This window comes from Mobula birostris, chromosome 9, assembly GCF_030028105.1.
Source record: "Mobula birostris isolate sMobBir1 chromosome 9, sMobBir1.hap1, whole genome shotgun sequence".
NCBI lineage: Eukaryota > Metazoa > Chordata > Chondrichthyes > Myliobatiformes > Myliobatidae > Mobula > Mobula birostris.
The window spans coordinates 53,608,943-53,626,800 of record NC_092378.1 but is presented as its reverse complement, the minus strand read 5'-3'; the positions used below and the strand labels follow the sequence as shown (position 1 = coordinate 53,626,800).

The window sequence follows — 17,858 nt, the reverse complement described above, 5'->3', positions numbered from 1 at the left end:
TTAGTTATTTCAAGTCCTACCTGTTTTTATTCCTAAATCCTTTTTTTGACTCTTCAGATTCGATTTATATCTTCTTACTTATGGAAGAATAAAAACCCCCAATTAAAAAAAGTTCATCTTCAGAAAACTAAAAAACAAAATGGGGGATTAGCCCTACTCAATTTTAGGTTTTACTACTGGGCAGTCAACATACGCCACTTTACGTTTTGGTTATACTACATTAATTGTGAAGACTGTCCAGTTTGGGTTTCTTCAGAAGTTAATTCTGTTAATAAATGTTCTATTATTTCTCTTCTTGGTTCTTTAATTCCTCTATCTTTACGTAATTTAACTGATAATTATGTAGTTAAACATTTTTTGAGGATTTGGTTACAATTTAGAAAATTCTTTGGGTTATTTGGTTTTTCACTCCCATTTTTTCTAATTTTTTTATACCTTCTTTGACCCATGTAGTTTTTCAAAAGAGTGAAATAGACTAGGTATTAAATGTTTTCAGATCTGTTTGTTGGAGATGGTCATTCCTCATTTGATCAACTATTAATCTTCGTAAAGCTCACTTTTTTAGATATTTACAAATTAGATACTTCTTGCATTCTCAACTTCATACATTTCCTAAATGTCTAGATAAGAACTTAATTGATACAATTTTTACCTTGAAACCTTTTCATAATGGATCTATTTCTAATATTTATAGTATGTTGTTGGTAATGAGAAACATTTCGTAAGACAAAATTAAAAACCTCTGGGAACAAGACCTACAGATTTCAATTGATGAGGATACTTGGAATGAAACTTTAAAACTTGTTCACACCTCTTCGTTATGTGCTCGTCACTCTCTTTTACAATTTAAAGTGGTTCAAAGAGCCTATATGACTAAAGATAAGCTCTCTCGATTTTACTCAAGATTTTTCTCCATACTGTAATAGGTGTAATGTCGAAGAGGCCTTTCTAATTCATATGTTTTGGTCCTGCCCGCGGCTTGATAAATTTTGGAAAGAAGTATTTCAAACTTTCTCAGAGCTTTTTAAAGTAAACTTTAAACCCAACCCTGACTGCCTTGTTTGGCATTGTTGGAGGAAATGATTTTACTCTTAAATCGAATGATTTGCATATTTTGGCTTTAATTTCTCTTGTAGCCAGAAGAGTTTTGTTGCTTAAATGGAAAGATGCCACTCCGCCTACTCATGTCCATTGGTTGATTGATGTTATGTCACGTTTCAATCTGGACAAGATTAGGTGTTCTATTTCTATACCTAGACAAGATTTTTTCACATTATGGGGACCTTTTTGGAACTACTTTCACAATTTTCGATTTGGCTATTATAGCAATGATGATGGCTATTATATGTTTGAATTTACAACTATATGGCAGAGATTTTTTTTTTCTTTTAACCAAATAGCTGTTTTTTCCCCTCTTTTTTGGTTTGTTATGGCATTTTGATTGTTTTAGATTAGAATAAAATATACCTTTTCAATATTATGGTTAGTTACTATACATAATTATGGGGCACTTCAATCTTGTTTCTGTTTTCATAATGTATTTTGTATTCGTCTATGTAAGTAATTAATAAAAATATTGAAAAAGAAAGTTGTCTTTATAAAATAAACTACAATATTAGCAATTTCTCATTACTAAAATAGGAGCAAATTACGTTAGTACCATGGTCTGTCTGGAGATCCCAATGGACTATAGGCTGTCACAACAATATTGTTAGAAGTGCAATAGGAGATCAGATCTTCTTGAGTTAGATAAGGGTGGCACTCAATCTAGTAAAACAAAAAAAAGAACACAATAAAACTTCAATGTTGATGAGAAATTTTCACAGAAAAAGGTAGTGTCAATAAATGCCATACTGAAAATAAGTGAAATTCTATAATGCCAAATTTTAAAAGTGATCAATTACCTGGTTGACAGCCGGTCTGTATTTCAAATTTTTTTTATTAAGGATGTGCTCTATCTGCTTACGATTAAAATTGGACACCCCTATAGCTTTAACCATATTTAGATCCACCAAGTCTTCCATTGCCTGTAAATGGAAAATGATTAAAATTTAAATTGATCTGACTGTTAATTATTATAGACTGAAGACCATCCAGAATAATGTTTCAAGCAACTAAAGTCAAGGGACCAATCTAACAACAAGGGCTTTAAGGAGGAAACATATTACAAGTTTAATTTCTAGATAAATCTAGTAACAATAAACTTAAGATTCTTCAGTTACATACTCACTTCCCAAGTGTCAACAAAATCCGTGTCACTTGGTATTACCACCCCATTCCCATCAAGAGGAAGGTTCTCCGGGCCAGCCTAAAAGGAGATATTTTAGAAACAAGAACAAAAAGCATGACTTAAATTACTGAGAAAGGATGTAGACCCAAGTAGGTTAATACATGCCAACATTTAAGAGCTGTTTGCCAGTTTGCCTTTGGTTTGTTTTCATTTATATTACAGAATATACTTCATGTCCAAGTCTTATCAAATTGTATTCACTACATATTCCTTGACATTACTCAACAAGAGGAACACATTGGCATGCAAGGGCAGGAGTCCTGTGTTTCTTCTAACGGGGCCAAAGAGGCTGCTCTGCATTGTATATTCGATGTTCCAGTATGGCTTGCTACTACCTAGCAATGTTCCTATGAGTCACTTCAATGTAATTCAGTTGGCTTAGATTTCTCACAAATGAATGTTAAAAAACCTCAAGTACAGTACCTGACCCCCAAAATTTACTCATTTTAAACAACCCACTGAGTACTTGGCTATCTAAGGGTACAAATAATTTAACTCGAGCAGTGTGCAAATTAACCTAGAGAAAGATATACAAAATTGTTTTGCCAGGCAGTTTACCTTGAATCCCATAGGGAAATGAATAAGGTACAGATCCAGATAGTCCAATTTCAGGTCACTTAATGTGTTAGAACAGGCATCCTTCACCATGTCTTTGGCATGAAATGTACACCACAGCTAGCAGGAAAACAAAACTATTCATTAGTGCATTGATATTGCTAAAGTTAAATTATACTTTAGCGACCTGGCAGCACCCCAAATCCTTTACCTTGCTAACAATGAAAAGATCTTCACGCTTTACAGTTCCATCCTTGATCTTCGCCTGAATAGCATCACCAACTTCTTTTTCATTTTCATACAGAAATGCACAATCAATGTGACGATAACCAGCTTCAATGGCCGTTTTCACTGCTGCTATCACTTTACCTGGCTCAGACTGAACAGAAAAGTGATTCTAATTAAAATTCAAATGGTAAGGCAAAGCCAAATGAAACAAATATAAATGGCACTCAATTCAAATTTAAGCATTTCAAAACAGCAAAGCTAAAAACATTCTTCCAACATCCTCTTTAGCCTAGAATTTAACCAAGCTCTACCACAGAAGATCACACAAGTAAGAGACAAAAAGGCAAAGGACAACTGCATTTACACTTGGGAAGCTTGACATTAGTGGTAGCAGACAATGACTTCCAACTCATTCACCAGTCTAGACATGCCCAATCCCACCAGCACTGAAATGCAAAGTATCCATAAAATAGTTAAGTCTTCTAGGTCACTCCATCAGCACCTCTCTAAAGCACAAACTTTATCACTGAGACAAGGACAGCAAGTGACGAGAACATGGCCAAATGCAAGTTCACATGGAAAAAAATTATATCCCCTCCCCCCCCCACACAGTCACTGGGCCTTGAACTCTAACCAAAAGAACTATTTGAAGTACCTCTCCAGAACAACCACTGAGCATCAAGATGGTGGATGATCATCACCACTAAAGGCAACAGGCTGTCTCTGCTACTACAACCAACAAGCCATAAAATGGGTGAAATCAGGACTGTTGAAGGGCCTCAGCCCAAAACATTGACTGTTTACTCTTTTGCATAAATGCTGCCCAGCTTGCTGCATTATCCAGCATTGAGTGTGATTTCTAGTATCTACAGATTTTGTGTTTGAAAATCCTAAGGATACTGCTTACAGCAAACTTTAGGTTCTGTTAGTAATACAGCAAATCTGCCCTGCCATACACCAAACTTTTCTAGCACAGTCTTAATCCTGACACTCAGCCAACCAAAAGCATTACCAAGTACCAAAAGGATCCCTTGACAATGCTATCAAGTGCCATTCTAGAAGCAGCAGGTAAAGTGACTCAAGTCTATTCACCATTTGAAGATAACAGCTCAATGGCTGACCAGATTATTAGCTTGACCTCCAATTTGCTGCCCAAACCCAATTCCACCAGAGCCCAGAAATCTGTTTCAGGCTTAAACATATCCAATAATGCAACCTTCTCAGTACTCTGGAAAGTAGGATGCCAGGGACTTACAATCCTCATACAAGATTCCTCATTGTAATTTTAAATGGTTTTTCCACTTATTCTGAACCTTTATCTCTGCCCAATCAGTTTTTCCATAGAAGGCAACATCTTCAGTATCTACCTTCATAACTTCTTCAGCATATTATTTCACTATCACCTCCATTTAGATCCTGACTGCTCAATACTTCTTCATAAGACAAGCTCTTCATTCCAAGAATCCACTTACCAATACTTTTGCACCATCAGAGCCACTTGTTTCAGAGCTAATTTACAATCTTGGTCCTAATACAGAGAAGATGGAAAAGACAAATTCCAGAGATAATACAAGAGATTTGACACAATAGATGCAACTGACTAAGTGCAACATCAAGGAGTCCAAATAAAATTGCATCAATGGGAATGAAGGCATGAACTCTTCAATCTCTATTCATATCTGAAAGAAGCTGGTTCTGATTGCTAGAGGTTAATCATTTCAACTCCAGAGCATCATTTCAGGAGGCCCTCAGAGCTATCTTCAGCTTGCTTAGTGACATTTTCTTCACAAGGTCAGAAGTGAAGATTTTCTTTAACATTCGCTTAGTGTGCAGTTCCATTTGTTACTCCTCAGCTAATGAGGTGGTCCATGCCTACAGCCACCATGACCTAAATGGCACTGGGTATAAATGGCCAGTAAGGTTTGTGCCACACAAGAATCAGGCATCAACCATCAGCAGCAAGTCTGACCACCTTTATAATTTCAACTGCAATATTATTACTGCATTCCCTTCTCAATATGCTGAGCATAAGCCCTGTCCAGAAACTTTCTGACCAGATACAGCAAGTTTAGTTATGTGAAGTGTCATTATCTTGGATAGTACTTTGATAATCTGACAATTACCAATTGTGGCCAGATTCGAGCAGAGGTTGGGCACCCTATGATCACCAAGTGACCACCTGACTCCTGAACACCTTAATAACTGATTAATAACAGGTGAAATATGTGGTATTTGCTGTTTTCCTGGATAAATGCAATTGTAGCAATATCCATGGAATAGGTCAAGCAGTAGGGCAAGACCCCAAGCCTGTTCTGCCATCTAAATACCTAGTTTTCCCACCCAATTCCCCCATCTCTCTCACAATAGAATTCAGGAACTTACAGAATCTTAACCTTTGAATGTTCAACAGCTACACAGCCACAGCTCAAGAGTATAATCTTTTATTTTAAGAAGTCAATCCTCAAGTGAGGAACTTCCAGCTGACTTCATTAGCCAGTCCCTAATCCCAAAACAAAATCTCAGATTTAGTAATCCCAGCCATCAGAAAGTACCAAAGGAAAAAACCTATCAACATTGACAATTTCCTTCCTAATCATATCTTAGCATTTCCTGAAATCATAAAAATTCTGCTCTATGTCTCCTCATGGAACAGCTTTCTCATCCCAACACATCTTAAGATCCTTTGTTGCATTGCTTTCAAGCTAAATATGGTTGAGATAAGCAGGCAATAAATCATACCGTAATCATGCCATACAGCTTAACTAATTCAATTGCTTGCTAACCAGACAAAAACATCTCATTTCACTTAACCACACTCAATTTTTTCTAAAAACTGAGCATTCTACAAGTGAGTGGCTTCTTCAAAATCCTCACATTAAACCACTCTGCCACATTCTTGCCTATCCATCTGTATCCTCTTCTAACTTGTGTACTTTGTAACTTAAACTTCCTTACACAAGTTTTACATCACCAGTACGCTTGCATATATTAAGATCAGGTATCCAGTTGTAGACAACAAATAACCAAAGATCAATTACTGATCCTGACAGGTACCCAGTAATTATTTTTTGTCACTGTTAAAAATCTCCCTTCAGCTTTTATTCTGTAATGTCTAACCATGTCAAAATATTTACCTCAACCTCATGACCCCTTTCTTACATAACACCTTTACCTGACACCTTATCAAAATTCCTTTCAAAAATTTCTTTCATATAACCAAGGTCACTGTACTACCAATGTTATTCAAGTATTTCAATTAGATCCTTCAAAACGAAAGTCAAGATGTTATACAACACAGAACAAGACCCCACCCCCCAACATCACATCCACACTAAATTTATTCTCTCCACCGCCACGACACAAGGATTTTGTTAATCAAAAGCTAGAGCAATTCACTATAGCTCATCTATACTGCCAATTCAGGGAACACAGTTTTGACTTTGAACTTTTAATAATTTATTGAAAATTACTGACTTGCTCCCACACTGTCCAATTTTGCTTTGATGCTTGTATATGCACATAGCAGTTCAAACCTACAACACTTCTCACTTCGATTTCATTCTTTCCTCTATTACTTCAACTTTCAAGGCTGACATCCCTATTGATAAGCCTCAATTGGGGTGCTTGCTACTATAAGAAAATCACCAAGCTCTTCTGTGCAAGACTCAGTGGCTCTAACATCCATCTTTTGTCTTCATTTCCTCTTCAAAACAATTATTTGCTGCCACTTGCATATTTCTCTCTGCACGTCCACAGTTCAATTTGCAGAGGCTTAAGCCTTTCTTCAGCATAAATTGCCATTACAGTCAATACTTGTACCTTCATTTTCTGCACTCCCCTCCCCTACACTTTTGCCTGCTTCTTCAACTCTTTCATTTGTGCATGACTTACTCTTGCAAGATACATCTACGATGTACAAACAATCCTCCCTACATACAGCACCAAAGCCTAATGGAATAGAAAGCCATTTCATCAATCTTGCCCATGCCAGTAGGAAAAGATCCACCCATTTGAATTCCACATGTCAGCAAATGATCAGTTTAAGTGTAACAAGCCTCTATCATCTGTTCAGGTATTGTTCTATATCAGTACCATCATCATTTGGGTTAAAATTAATATCCACTCAATGTACTTTAAAACTATTCTCTTGGCTTTCATCCCTGTTGTCAAATGGTTCTATACTGTCCTAGCATCTCAAATAAAAAAAAGTTTCTTCCTAGCTTCCTCAGTGCCAAATAATTTGAACCATCTGATTGAACTTGGCCTTTTTTCCTTGGAGCAACGGAGGATGAAAGGTGACCTGATAGAGGTGTACAAGATAATGCAAGACATTGATCATGTGGAACGCCAGAGGCTTTTTCCCTAGGGTTGAAGTAACACGAGGGGCACAGTTTCAAGGTGCTTGCAAGTAGCACAAGGAGGATGCCAGAGACAAGTTTTTCCACGCAGAGTAGTGGGTGCATGGAATGCACTGCCAGCAAAGGTGGTAGAGACAGATACAACAGGGTCTTCTAAGAGACTCTTAGATGGATATACAGAACTTAGAAAAATAGAAGGCTGTGCGGTCGGATACATGGGTGACACAAGATTGTAGGCCAAAGGGCCTGTAATTGTAGGACTAATGTGCTGTAGATTTGTGTTCCATCACATCTTTCCTGTGAAAATGACACCAATCTATATGCATTAAAGTTGACAAACTGGAAATTTCATATTACAAGTGATACTGGAATATTCAGGTCAAGTGGAAACTGAGTAGTTCTGATGAATGACACTGGGCTCCACTGTTCATCATTTTCATTCTACGAAACCTGCCTGACTGAATGTATCCTCAGTATTTTTCACTTCCATTTTCCAGCATCTACATGCTTGTTTTTGCTTTGATTTTGTTTATATAGTTCTGGCAATATCAGCATTTTATATTCCATTCCTCAAAAACCATCACATACCATACTAAGCCATACTCCTTTCCTTGTTAATCTTCTCCACCCTTCTATACTAGCAAGGGCATGCTCACATGGTTTGAGGAAATAGGAGACGACCACTCAGTAAGCTCACCAGTTTCTGCCCCAAACAGCTTTTATCCTGCTCATCTCCATATCTTAGTATCCAGAGATCTTTCAATCTCAGTTTTGTATGGCATCAAAGCCTTTATCCTTCTAATGATAGCCCATCAACTCAAAGTAAATGCTTCAATTACTACAACAAATGAAAATGGAAAATTCCAGATGAATTTCAGATTAGGCAGTACTTGAAAAACTGAGGGTTGCAGACACAAAACATTGCCCCACCTGTTAAGCTTTTTCCTAGCTTTTCCGTTTGTTTCAGATTTCTAGCATCTGCATTTAAATTTTCCCTTTATTCCTTTCCTTCCAACCAACATATCCATGCTAGTACTTTATCACCAATGTCCAATGTGTGTGGACCTTATCACAAGCTTTCTGAGAATTAAAATACATAATTTGTACTCGGTCCACTCTCCTCAAAGAAATCCAATGCATTGTCATGCACAATTTCCCTTTTATAAACCCATTGTTCACTATTCAGTCATTTGACAGCTTTCCTCCTCTTTGGCTCTCAGTGTTTTCCCTAATTCTGATATTATGCTAAAGAATGTTATCCTTTACTGACAATATGCATGGGCTGTTGGTGTATACCCACCCAACACCAGACATCTCCCCCCCACCCCCCCCGTAATCCATTCCATCCTCAGAATTTGAACGCTTTCACTATTCATGTAATGCCTTCCATTTGCTTCATTCAATCTTGATTTCTGCCACTCTGAAAAAGTTGCTTTCAGTCTACCTCAATGAGAAAGAATGTCATCAAGCTGTAAAAACAATACACCTGAGGTCCCAGTACTTTCAGACAGGCTCAAGGATTCAAACTGTATCACTTACCTGTCTTAAACACAGGAATTATCACTGGATAAGCTGTGATGTGACAGCAGGCAGTCACCAGAAAGACCTGTGGTAACTTTAGGTTGAGTATGGGATCTGTACTTGGCGGCATTGAGACTTGATCAGGCAACCAAGGTCGGTAACATCAAAACTCATCATTGGATAACCATGTAAAGTGGCATTCGGAGTTTTGAAAGAATTATTGTTTATTTCCCTTGCATAGAATGTTGACTGATCACACCCACCTCTTTCTCCACTTACTGGTTACTTTCATCTTACAGGCTTAATGTTAAACAGTGAATTTCCTCCAATTGATCATGAAAATTACTTAGCTGAAAACATGACAAAATTCTCAATTCAAAAAGTATAACTCATCCTAGCTTTCCAAATCAAAATTGTTTGTAATGTGAGTAGGTCCAGCCAATCTTTGCTCACCTTTAAACACCCTCCCTGGTTATTCACAATACTACTTAGCAAAGTTTTAAACCCTACATCCCAAAAATTATCAAGATTTCTTACACCCTTTGCATCATCACAGCTAACACTACTACTGCTAGAATTCACATCTATGGTAGTTCCAAACAGCTTTGGTACCCAACATTCTCCATAAAATATTTAAAATACTGTATTTGCCCCATTGAACTCAACAAGTCAAAATAATATCGTTTCTTTTTAAGTAAAAAAAAAAAGCAGAATAGTTACTTTTGGATAGAACTATTTGCACAATTAAAAGCTCCTGGTCATCAAAAATTGGTCAGACCTCAGCACTGCAGTATGAACACTCACTGGCCAAGAAATTCTAGTAGTGTACACTCAGGCAATGGGTCAATTGAGTAGCAGTCCAAACATTCAGAGCAATCAAGAGACAAGGAGCACAGACTGGAAATAGAGGATTCAGCAAGAAGGAATACCAGGACGAATACTGTACAAAATGGAGATGAGATAAAACCTTAAGATATAGGAGCAGAAGGCGGCCATTTGGCCCATCGAGTCTTGTCCGCCATTCAATCATGGGCTGATCCAATTCCTCCAGTCATCCCCGTTCCCCTGCCTTCTCCCGATACCCTTTGATGCCCTGGCTAATCAAGGACCTATCCATCTCTGCCTTAAATACACACAAATGACTTGTCCCCCACAGCCACTCGTGGCAAATTCCACACACTTACCACCCTGACTAAGTTAATTTTTCCGCATCTCAGTTCTAAAAAGACATCATTCAATCCTGAATTCTCTCCCTATCTAAATGTCTGCCTGTTTATTTTTTCCAAAGTGCATGACCATACTTTCCAACATTGTATTTCATTTGCCACTTCTTTGCCCATTCCCCTAAATTATCTAAGTCTCTCTGCAGCTCTGTTTTCTCAATAGTACCCGTTCCTCCACCTATCTTTGTATCATCGGCAAATTTAGCCACAAATCCATTAATACTGTAGTCCAATTCATCGACATACATCATAAAAAACAGCAGTCCCAACACCAACCCTTGTGGAACTCCACTGGTAGCCAGCCAGAATAGGATCCCTTTATTCCCACTCTGTTTTCTGCCAACCAGCCAATGCTCCACCCACACTAGTAACTCCCCTGTAATTCCATGGGCTCTTACTTTGCTAAGCAGTCTCATGAGTGGCCCCTTGTCAAAGGCCTTCTGAAAATCCAAGTACACCACGTCTCCTGTGTCTCCTGCTTGCAATTTCCTCAAAGAATTGCAGTAGGTTTGTCAGATAGGGTTTTCCTTTCAGGAAACCATGCTGGCTTTGGCCTATCTTGTCATGTGCTTCCAGGTACTCTGTAATCTCATCCCAGAAGGCATTCTAGTCCAGCAGTGCTGACCAGAATTCGGTGACTGAAAGTCACCAACAAACTGCAATCCAGTTTCACACATCAAAGTTGCTGGTGAACGCAGCAGGCCAGGCAGCATCTCTAGGAAGAGGTACAGTCGACGTTTCAGGCCTTGACGAAGGGTCTCAGCCTGAAATGTCAACTGTACCTCTTCCTAGAGATGCTGTCTAGCCTGCTGCGTTAACCAGCAACTTTGATGCACGTTGCTTGAATTTCCAGCATCTGCAGAATTCCTGTTGTGTTCAATCCAGGTTTCCCCATTATGCTCAAAACGGCGTGTTGTCTGGAAACGATCTCCCCAAGCACACATGGAACAAATACTTTGGAGATGAAACTGTGAATTCAGATTATTTTCAACTGAAGATAAATGAAGACATAAATCTAAAAAGAAAATTAAAAAAACTAGTTTATAATAAAGAGCACCTATTGGCTGTTTATTCGTTAGATTAGATTCACTCTTACACTTCAAACAGATATTTACATTCCGGTGCTGGATAAAACAGATACAAAAGCTCAATTCTACCCGGGTATTTGTCCATTAGTGAAAACAGAAAACTCGAACTTCTTTCTGGCTTAGTCTGCAAGGCATCACATTAGTACGTTGACACTGGACCAATAGATGTAAACATCAACACCCTCCCCAACTCTTATCTCCCACTTGAATTTTTTTTGTTCGGGGTTATTCTGGATAAAGACAGCGCTGCGGATGCAACTTATGTTCCTTCAGATAACGGCGAAGGAGAATATGACAAGTTGAAGTTAACATATCACACACACACTTGTTTATTAAGGAATGGCTTGCACGCTTTCGCTTTAAAGACGAAGTTCCTTTGCGAGAATACCGTCCCCCCCCCCCCGCGCACATCTGTGCGAGCAGTAACGCCCCTACCTCGGGGAGATTTACAGCACTGTCCGGTCCCAGAACTCGGGCACCCCTCACTCAGTCTCGCCTGCGCTGCAATAAACACCACCCCCCCCCAACACAGCGTGTTAACCCGCGTCTGAACAACTCTCCCCCACCCCACACTATCAGTTCTTCACTCGACCGAGAACGAGTCGGCTATGCGCGCCGCAGATGGTGATCGCGCGTTCCCCCACCCCACCCCATCACCTCAGCGCTTGGGGGGCAACCCCCGAACCCACGGTCCGGCCCGCAGCTGGGTGTGGGAGATGGGGTAAGGCCCGCATGCTCTTGGGGCACAGACCGCTACCCCATTCCCCCCCCCACCGCGCGGGGAGTGACATTGACCAAGCGCACAGAACTCCGGTGAGGTTTAACTTTGCCGAGTGCCCATCCTTCGAGTCACTGAACGGAACGACGGCAACTACCTCACTTACTCACTTTCCAGGTCCCCAGCCCAACAACGGGCATGTGAGCTCCAGTGTTGAGGGTAATAGTGAAAGCGCCACCACCAGCCATGACGCACGCTAATAGAAGATTCTGTCTGTATCTTGTTTTACGGTGGTTAGCATCCACCTTAACAGTGCATTACCACCACATAGAAGATTCTAGCAAGCACGTACGTTTAAACGGCAAAAATAAACTCGCACCTGCCCCCACCCCGCTCCTGAAGCTAATTCCTCCTCTGATTGGCTCGTAGTTGCTGTCGCTCAAAGGTGGGCTTTGCACACCGCTCTCCTTTACCCTTCCAGCCTGCCTGCTGACGCCAGTCCTTTCTCCGATTGGCTAACAGGCGCTGTCATTTAAAGGGCGCCCGCAATAGACCCCGCCCCTTCCAAACCGGTTATTTGCCCACATTCCTCCTCCCTCCACCCCACCCACCGACTGACTATCGGGTCTACGGACGCTCTGAACGGGAAAGAAAGGGCTGGTAGTAATCTCTCAGTACAGTATGCGAGACAGGAGGGAAAACATCAATTTTGAAGTTATTTTAACGATTTTTATAAGGACTGGAAATGATAGTGATAAAAGGTTATTGGGAAGAACAAAATGAAATCTGGGTGACTGGACGGAAGACAGATTAAATAACAAAAGATATTAATCAATAGCACAGGGAAAGGAACAAAAGATTGGTAAAATGGATAACGATAAAACAGCATATAATAACATCATTTTGTTCAAATCATTGGTCAAAGTTGAAATGTGCTTTGTCAAGGTATGTACTTTATTTCTCAGTAAGAATACAAAGAAAAAGTATTTCTTCAATATACTCGATGACTGAACCTCCTCGGCTTTCTTGGATAGAGAATTCCAGAAATTTCATTCTTTCGGTGAAGGGTTTTTCTTTCCCCTTCGTGTCCCGAATGGCTGAGCCTTCATACTGAGACTGGTCCCTCTTAAAAGTAACTTCTACCAGGGAATTAGTCATCCTTACCAAGTTAAGTAAGAACTTTGATTACTTTAACGAGAATGCACCTCATATTCCTGAACTCGGACACAGCCTGCTTTGTCTTCATGTGACCTCCATTCCAGATAGGCAGTTTTGGATGAGTAAGAACTTTGATTGCTTTAACGAGAATGCACCTCACTTGGACACAGCCTGCTTTGTCTTCATGTGACTTCCATTCCAGATAGCCAGTTTTGCTCTGCTGATTAAGCAGTGAGTTGAAATGTCTAGTCAGTATTCTGGGTTGGACCTTATCAAGCTATTGTACAATTTCAGTAATTTGTGATAGGAGACTAAAAATTCTGGAATTGAAATAAATGTTCCTTATTTCAGTATGAAGTTGATGGTGTTGTATGAGATAAGCATGCCACATTTTAGTTCCTTTATAATTTTCTTTCTGAGCATACAACTATAAAGGTTGAATCCTGAACCAGTGGGCAGGATTTTACAGTCACTGCCAGCTCCTCATGACTTAAACTGCATTTAAACTTGCCTCACTGGATTCTTGACTGCTGGGGAAATCCTGCATCCACAGTGCATGACAGCTTTGCAGGAGGAATGATTAATTGAAGGCTAATCTATGACATTCCAAGAGGACCACAACCTTGGTTCCCCGGTCCTCCAGGTTCAGGGGTTCAGCTCAGGGCTAACAACCTTGATTGGTAAAACTAAATTGTTATGGAAACAGCAATGAAGAGTCCTTCAATATCTGACTATGACGGTATTTCTGAGCCTCCACTCAGAACTTCCATGATTGACTGTGGTGGAAACCGAGCTACTGACACAATGAAGGATACCCTGAGCACTGCCAGTGATGGAAGACCTTCATTGCTTTCCTAAATACCACCAATATAACTGGCAGTGGGGTATCTATGACAACCAGCTTTCTTCTCCATTCTCTGGAGACTTCTGCATTGCAATGCCTCGACGCATTCCATGTTGAATTGCCAGATAAAACAGAAAATGCTTCGGGTAACTGCCACAGTGCAGGAACAGGATAAGGATAATACCTGCGCCACATACAGCAACATTGAGAGTACTTCTCACCTGTTGATCAGGTTCTTACCCGCCAATGTGGGGAAGGCCACTCCTATAGTCCCAGTTTTTGTTTATTTTTGACTATTCTTGCTGTATTCCCCCCCCGCCAGCTCCTCACTTACCCAACTATCAAAAGACTCGCTTTTAATATCTTACTGCCAGTATAGAGAGAAGAAAATGGGAAGAGAAAGAGGAAGAAGATGGGGTAATCAGGGAAGAAGTAGAGAGATACAGGACAGAAGTAATGATGCAGGAGGAAGGAGGGAAGAACAGATGAGAAAGAATAATGAGAGAGATGCACAAAGATCAAGTGACAGTCTTGAGATCTGTAATATTATCTCAAAGCAATCCTATTAGGAAGTGCTTTAGAAACTACTGAATTCCTAACTGATATGGCAAACATGACCTGCCCAATTAGGCCCTCCAAAACAAGCTGTAGCCACAACTGTTCTTTAGTTTTGAAATACATTAGTTGTAACAAAGGTTAGCATATGTGAGACTGAAAATGAAAAGTAGTAGAAAGAGGAAGCTCAGAATCACTCTTGGAAGACAAATTATGCTCTGGATGAGGCCATTCTCAGGGTGGAGGGGCAACATCTCATTCCATCTGAATAGCCTCCAACCTGATGGCATCAATATAGATTTCTTCTGGTCAATGTTCTTTCCCTTCTGCTTCCCCCTTCTATTCCCCACTTTGTCCTCTTGCCTCTTCTTATCACCTCCCACTAGTGCCTCCCCTACTTCCCTTTCTCCCAAGGTCCACACTCCTCTCCAGTCCTTTCGCTGTCTTACCCACCCAACTTCACCTATCACTTCATTATCCTTCTTCCCTCCCCCACCTTTTTATTCTGGTGTCTCTTCCTTCCTTTGAGTCCTGAAGGATAAATATATAATATAGCTTAAGTAAATTGATTGTATGTCTATAAAGTGGAGCTAAACAAGGGAGTGTCTGTATATAAGGTGACAGGCAAGAAATTATAAAGTAGTGGTGGTTGGGGCTGTGGAGGGTTGAGTTAGTGGGTGGAGGTATTGATTAGCCTTACTAATTGGGAAAAGTAATTGTTCTTGAGTCTGGTTGTCCTGATGTGGATGCTATGCAGCCTCCTTCCTGATGGGAGTGGGACAAACAGTCCATGAGCAGGGTGGATGTGATCGTTCATGATGTTATTGGGCCTTTTCCAGCACCTTTCTGGATATACAGTACATTCTTGATGGCAGGTAGGTTCGTGCTGGTGATCCGTTGGGCAGTTTTGACTACCCATTGTAGAGCCTTCCTGTCTGCCACAGTGCAGTTTCTGTACCCTGCAGCAATGCAGCATGTTAGGATGCTGTCTACTGCACATCTGTAGAATGACCTGAGCATAGATGTGCATAGTCCAGCTCTCTTCAGACCTCTCAAAAAGTTTTCCTGATTGTGGTCTGGAACCAGAGAGATTGTGCGAGATGTACAATCCCAGGAGTTTGATACTGCTCACAGTTTCCATAGCAGTGCTGTTGATATTTATTTATTTATTTGTTTATTGAGATATGTACGATCTTGTTATAGGCAGTGGTGGGAATTGAAACTTGGTCGCCGGTAATGTAAACCATTGTGCAAACTACTACACTACCTGATAGAAAAGGGTATAAGTGGTGTGAGTTCTGCTGAAGTCGTAACAATTTCCTTTGTCCTGTTGACATGTAAATAAACTGGCCATTACGTGGCTGGCATTTAGGGCAGTAATGAAGGTCTTCTATCTCTGGTGGTGTTCAGGGCTTCCTTCTTCCTGATAGTAGCTTCTTGGTTTTCACTACTGCCAGTCATGCAAGTCCCGGGTGGAGACTCAGGAATACCGTCACACTCAGATGTAGAAGGATTCTTCATTGCTGTTTCTGCAACAGTTTTGTTTTACCAGTCACAGTTGTTAGCTCTGAGCTGAACCCCCGAACCTGGAGATCCAGTGGACCACTCTTAGTCTGGCCTCTGCCCTTTGACCTGTTTGGCATGGGTGAGCCTACCAAGAGCCAAAGCATAAAGCCTTGATTCCAGCCAACACGGTCATTGAGGCACACAGGCCTGCAAACAGCAACAAGGTTGTCCTCTAGGAGGATTTAAATAAGTTATATGAGTCATCCTTTGGAACACCATGAAAAGATAGAACCTCAGCACGGAGGGACAGTTGGAGCCTGACTTTAGTTGCAAGCACAGCATAATGCAATTACATACAAAGGTGGCCATCACTCTATGCTTTCTCCTTCGTTCTCTGGAGACTTGTGCATTGCAATGCCAATACATTCCATTTTGAATTTTCAGATAAAACAGAAAATCCTTCAGGTAACTGCCACGATGCAGGAACAGGATAAGGATAATACCTTTGCTGCATGCAGCAACATTGAGGGTACTTCTCACCTGTTGATCAGGTTCTTACCTGCCAATGTGAGGAAGGCCACTCCTATAGTCCCAGTTTTTATTTATTTTTGGTTATTCTTGCTGTATCCCCCAGCTCCTCCAAAGCAGATTCCCAGCACCTACAGGTATTTAGAGGTCATGGAAAGGAAACAAAGCATTGCTAGGATCAGTTGCCAAAGAAGATGGCCTCACCCTTCTTGTAGTTGAACTCTGGCTAAAATATATATATATGTGTGTGTGTGTGTCTAAAATGTGTGAGATATATATATATACACACACACACACACGTGTAATATTCCTTAAAGCAATTTATAGTTTTTTTTAATATATTGCATTGAATTGCTGGTGCAAAACAAAACAACAGATTTTGCAACATCTGTGTGATAATAAACCTGATTCTGATTGTGGTTGCATTTCAAAAATGCACTTTGCCATATATTTCAAAGTTATATCAGCATAATGTCAAAATTATATAAAAGAAAACTCCAGCTGTGCGGCAGTAAAGGTCATGTGTGCGGGAGTATTCCAGTTACTGTGCAGCTTAGAGGGAACACTGATGACGACCCTGTGATCTCTGCCTCGGAAGCTGACGTCAGAATACCTTTCAACAGGGAGAACCATCACAAGGCATCAGGCCATGATATTGTACGTGGTAGGCCTCTGGAAAATCTGTGCCAACCCTCTGGCACGAGTGTTTAAGGAGATCTTCAATCCCTCACTGTTGCTATCAGAGGTTCCCACTTGCTTCAAAAGGGCAACAATAAATCCAGTGCCCAAGAAGAGCAGGGTGAACTGCCTCAATGACTGTCACCTAGTGGCATTCTCATATGCTGTGATGAAGTGCTTTAAGAAGTTGGTCGTTGCTAGAATCAACTCCTGCCTAAGCACGGACCTGGACCCGCTGCCAACTTGCCTATTGCCACAATAGCTCTACTGCAAATACAATCTCACTGGCTCTTCACCCAGCCTTGGATCTCTTGGTCAATAGTAACACCTACATCAGACCACTATTTATTGATTAGAGTTCAGCTTTGAATACAATCATATCCTCAGTTCTAATTGAAATGCTCCAAAACCTGGGACTCTGTACCTCTCACTGCAACTGAATCCTTGACTTCTCCACTGGATGACCACTGTCCATACGGATTGGAAATAACATCTCCTCCTCAATGATAATCAACACTGGCGCACCACAAGGTTGCGTGCTTAGCCCACTGCTCTACTCTCTCTACACCCAACACTGTGTGGCTGGGCACAGCTCAAATGCCATCTGT

At 40.5% G+C, this 17,858-nt stretch overlaps 1 protein-coding gene across 1 annotated transcript in view; it reads right to left on the bottom strand.

The window, feature by feature from the left end:
* The window catches only part of LOC140202760 (aldo-keto reductase family 1 member B1-like), a 28,887-nt gene extending 16,533 nt beyond the window's left edge, over positions 1-12,354 (bottom strand). The window contains exons 1-6 of the mRNA XM_072268063.1: positions 12,152-12,354; positions 3,057-3,224; positions 2,849-2,965; positions 2,231-2,308; positions 1,905-2,027; positions 1,661-1,767 (exon numbers count right to left, since the gene is read on the bottom strand). Coding sequence (XP_072124164.1) covers positions 1,661-1,767; positions 1,905-2,027; positions 2,231-2,308; positions 2,849-2,965; positions 3,057-3,224; positions 12,152-12,229 — 671 coding nt within the window. The 5' untranslated portion in view covers positions 12,230-12,354. The remainder of the gene's footprint in view (positions 1-1,660; positions 1,768-1,904; positions 2,028-2,230; positions 2,309-2,848; positions 2,966-3,056; positions 3,225-12,151) is intronic.
* Positions 12,355-17,858: the final 5,504 nt, after the last annotated feature.